Consider the following 3,933-nt stretch of genomic DNA (forward strand, 5'->3'; position numbering starts at 1 on the left):
TCAATCTAGTTCCATTATTTTGGAGAGAAGGCAGACGTCTCTACGGCCGATATCTCCAACACCCAGCAACTCACACAGAAACAGACTAGCAACTAGCAACACAGGAAAGATGAAAAAATATGCATTTTTATTTGGTGTAACTGTCAATTTAAAACATGTCTGGGGGGGATCTTTAAGCTCCATAATGCACCAAATTATTATTTATTTAGAAATTATAATTTTATTGACAGAATAACAGGAAATATTCACTTTAATGTGCAAAATTTAAACTCTGAAATTTCTTTCCAAACCTTTGCCCAATAATACAGCCTGTAAACTGAATATAAAAATACACACCACAATATGTCTTGATATACGAGACTGTGTATAACTTAAAGTTAATAACTAGCAGCGAGAATGCAGATAACTATATTTTATGTATTTATTTACTTTACGGTTGGATTTACATGACGTGATTCCAGCACAGATCGGATATGTATCATGAATGTGTCAGCAGCAAAAAAAGCACATTAAATCGGATAGTCTCACTTCGGTTTCAGGCCTCATTCATAGATAAATCAGTGGAAATAAATCAGATATGATTCGGATATCTGTAAATGAGTCTGTAGTCTAAGCAGACAGGTTGGTATTCCCTGTCACCGTCAGTCGTCTGTTATTAAAAAATGCGACAATGGCACATTTTAATATCATAATTACATGTGCTCGCAAAGCAGAAAATACAACAATAGAGGACGAAGACTCAGTGGTCAAATGCAGAGTTTAGCTGTCTTTTAAGCCTTTTTGGACAAAGAAACTCTTCAGGATAAAATACAGGGTTTGTAGCGAAAGAAACACATTTATGAGGACATTTCAGTTAATGCAAAGTTTGCAGGTGAAAATGCAGATATTGGATTTTAGTCATATTTAAGAATAGATGTAATCAGGCGAATAGATATAAAAAAAAATCAGATATAGGCAATAAATAAGAATTGGGCATGAGTTTAGTGGTGATTTGGGTGAACTGGCCCTTTAAGGTGACATACATGTATAATGCCGGCGCCACACTCATGTTGTCTTTTAAAGTGCTTTAAAACTGATTATAGCCTCTGAAACTGTAGAAAGACTGAATGTCAGTAAGAAAGAAACCTTCTCCATAATGCCACTTTTACTTACAATTATTCTCATTATTGATTAACCCTTTGAGCTTGGATCAACAACAGTTTTCTTGTGCTGCGTTCAGACGCCCCTCACACGTATTTAAACCCGGATCAATAACTGTGTACTTGGGGTTTGGGGGGGGGTCTGGTCAAGACCATCCAAGACCATCTCAGGGAGCGAGAATCAACAAAAAAACAGCTACAAACACAGGCTGGTTTTTAGCTTTTTTTTCAGCAGGGAATATTTTGTGCATGTAATAGAGCCCGACCGATTTATCAGTCAACCGATATTAACGGCCAATATGAGCCTGTCACAGAAATATCAGAGCATATCGACATCGGCGTATATTTTTTCCGTTCCGATATGCGCCGATAAGAAAACTTTTTTTTACAGACCATATAATGCAGAAAATGATGCTTGGGGGGTTTAGAAATGGTCAACAATTGACTGATGCTGAACAGCACTGATGTTTATTAATTTTATTGTATTTATTCTATATTTAAATGGGCAGCAGAGACTATACAGTACTGATGTGAATGTAATTTTTATATTCTTTATTTGAATGGTCAGTGAAGACTGATGCTGAACACATACAGAACCAATGTTATTTTATTTTTTATATTTCTGTAATATTAAAAAAGTAAGTTGTTTAATAAAAGTTTTTTAGTCGTACTTTTGCATAGTCGTATTAGTGCAAAATCAGAGTACAGTCCACATAGAAATTATCTTTTTTAAGTCCAGCTCAAAAATTTACTATATCGGTGTCCATATTGGTAATCAGTGAATTTTTCCACTTTAAAATCAGTATTGCTCTCAAAAATCCTGTATTGTTTGGGCTCTAGCATGTAAACCGCATAATTTACTTTTCATTTAACCCTTATGACAGTTGTGAGTTGCCGCTGATTGAAACAGCTTTTGTCTTTCCTGCAGCTTCTCCTCGAGGCACTGAATGAGAACGGGGTCTACTTTGGGATCAAACTTATTGGCGAACCAGTGACCGTAGTTGAGCAACCAGCGCATTTCAGCTGCGCCGTAAATACAAACGCTGCGGACGTGTTGCCCAGAGCAGGGTGGGTACAGTTTTTCCTCCAGGTATTGCCACTTCACCAGCCTGGTTTTACTCATCAGGTCGGTGATATCCGGCTTCGATCGCGGCACCTCTCCGGGTACGCCCGGCAGACGCACAAGTGTGGCCCAGAAGTGTTCGTCTGGGGAGTAGGTGTCCTCGGACCACGCCAGAAAATCCTTCACCACAGCCGAGGAGTCCATGTGCACCACAAAGTCCCGGGACAAGACAAAGTAGGCGTTACCGATGAACACCTCGATGCCGTGTGGCGGCGGAGTCTTTAACTTCTCCGTTTTCATTGGAAGTTTTTGATACTCAAAGCTGGCGACCTTCAGCTCGTGGTGAAAAGTAAACCTCTGCTTTTTTTGCTGGCTGGGTCGACTCGTCTCCAGCATGTTGGCTCCGTTTAACTCCTTCAGCTTGGACACCAGCTCGATGTTGGACCTGAGGGGGAAATCTTGGCCACACAGGTTGATGACGTACTTCCATTGGATCTCTGACGCCAAAAGGTCGGACAGACAGTTGAGATCCGCTTTCAGGCGACTGATGCTCGCGTAGAAGACAGACTCCCGCTTGGAAGCGATGAAGACGTTGGGCAAACAGCGAGCCAACCCCTCCATGGCTGAGATGAACTGAGCTGAAGACTTTTGATCGTAGTGGATGCAGTAGATGTTACTGGGCAAGTACAGCGCTCTGATGAGCCGCTCCACCATCCACGCAGATTTATGCACCACCAGTGAGTAAGCCAGGGGAAAGGCTTTCTCATCCTCGGAGACGCACACGTCATTGTAACCTCTGGACTCAATGAATAAGGAGCAGTTTGAGGTGAGGTTGGCCAGACTTTCATCCTTGACCTCTTCGACTTGTTTCCGTCTGATAATCAGCGACTTGGCCACCTCCACCGGGTCCATGTCATATACGGCCATACAGTTAATGTTGTATTTGTGAAACGTCTGAATGTCATCTAAAGCTGCCGGCGGAGGTGAAGAAACGGGGAGGTAGCTGTACTTCATACTGACTAACAGCAGGCCGCACAGAGTCAGCAGTGACAGCAGAGAGGAAATCAGTGGTTTTCTTCTCAGTCTCAGTCGTGACCATCGTGTACTCATTCTGTGGTGAGAGGAAACAGGATCAGAGAACAGAAATCAAAAACTAACTTTGCATTAACACAACAGCTAAAGTGAGAAACTAACATCAAACCTGAAAGCCAGGCGTGTGGAAATGAATAAAAAAAACTGTAGTTCATGGTAGTATTTCTAGTAAATAATAAGGGGGACACCCCTGTCACCCACACACTATTCAAGTATACTAGAATTTGTAAAAAGTATAAGAAAATTAAATTAGAATGAAGTTAATTGGTAAAAAAGTGAAAACAAAAAAGGGACAATCAAAAACAAACAAAAAAATGATGTGAAAAAAATTTAAAATTTGAAATGATTCTGTAACATATTTTAAATATAGAATTAGGATTTTTGAAAACAGCTTTCAAGACATTTCTCATACCTTTAAAAAAAAAAGGTTGTGAACTGGCTCATAAGGGGTCAGGTTGATGTCATGTTGTCTGTTAACCCTCTGAAACCTGAGCAAAATGGTTTGATCTCTTTGAAAAATAGTAATGTCCTGCAAATGTCAAGTAATCAGTAAAATTTGAAAAATGACCTTAAAATTAGTAATAAAAAGGGGATGGGGGAAGTAAATAATATATACATTAAAAAAAACAGAAAACAATA

At 39.8% G+C, this 3,933-nt stretch overlaps 1 protein-coding gene across 1 annotated transcript; it reads right to left on the reverse strand.

Annotated features, from left to right (window-relative positions):
- Positions 1 to 407: 407 nt before the first annotated feature.
- On the reverse strand, positions 408 to 3,578 carry LOC121959660 (beta-1,3-galactosyl-O-glycosyl-glycoprotein beta-1,6-N-acetylglucosaminyltransferase 4-like). Its single transcript, XM_042509090.1, has one exon. The coding sequence runs from the start codon at positions 3,310 to 3,312 to the stop codon at positions 2,008 to 2,010; it is 1,305 nt and encodes a 434-aa protein (XP_042365024.1). The 5' UTR covers positions 3,313 to 3,578; the 3' UTR covers positions 408 to 2,007.
- Positions 3,579 to 3,933: the final 355 nt, after the last annotated feature.

The sequence above is a fragment of the Plectropomus leopardus genome, chromosome 20 (genome assembly GCF_008729295.1).
Source record: "Plectropomus leopardus isolate mb chromosome 20, YSFRI_Pleo_2.0, whole genome shotgun sequence".
Lineage (NCBI taxonomy): Eukaryota > Metazoa > Chordata > Actinopteri > Perciformes > Serranidae > Plectropomus > Plectropomus leopardus.

What these genes read in the sequence shown, in the direction of transcription:
- LOC121959660 (XM_042509090.1), bottom strand. Translation starts at nt 3,312, where the DNA reads ATGAGTACACGATGGTCACGACTGAGACTGAGAAGAAAACCACTGATT.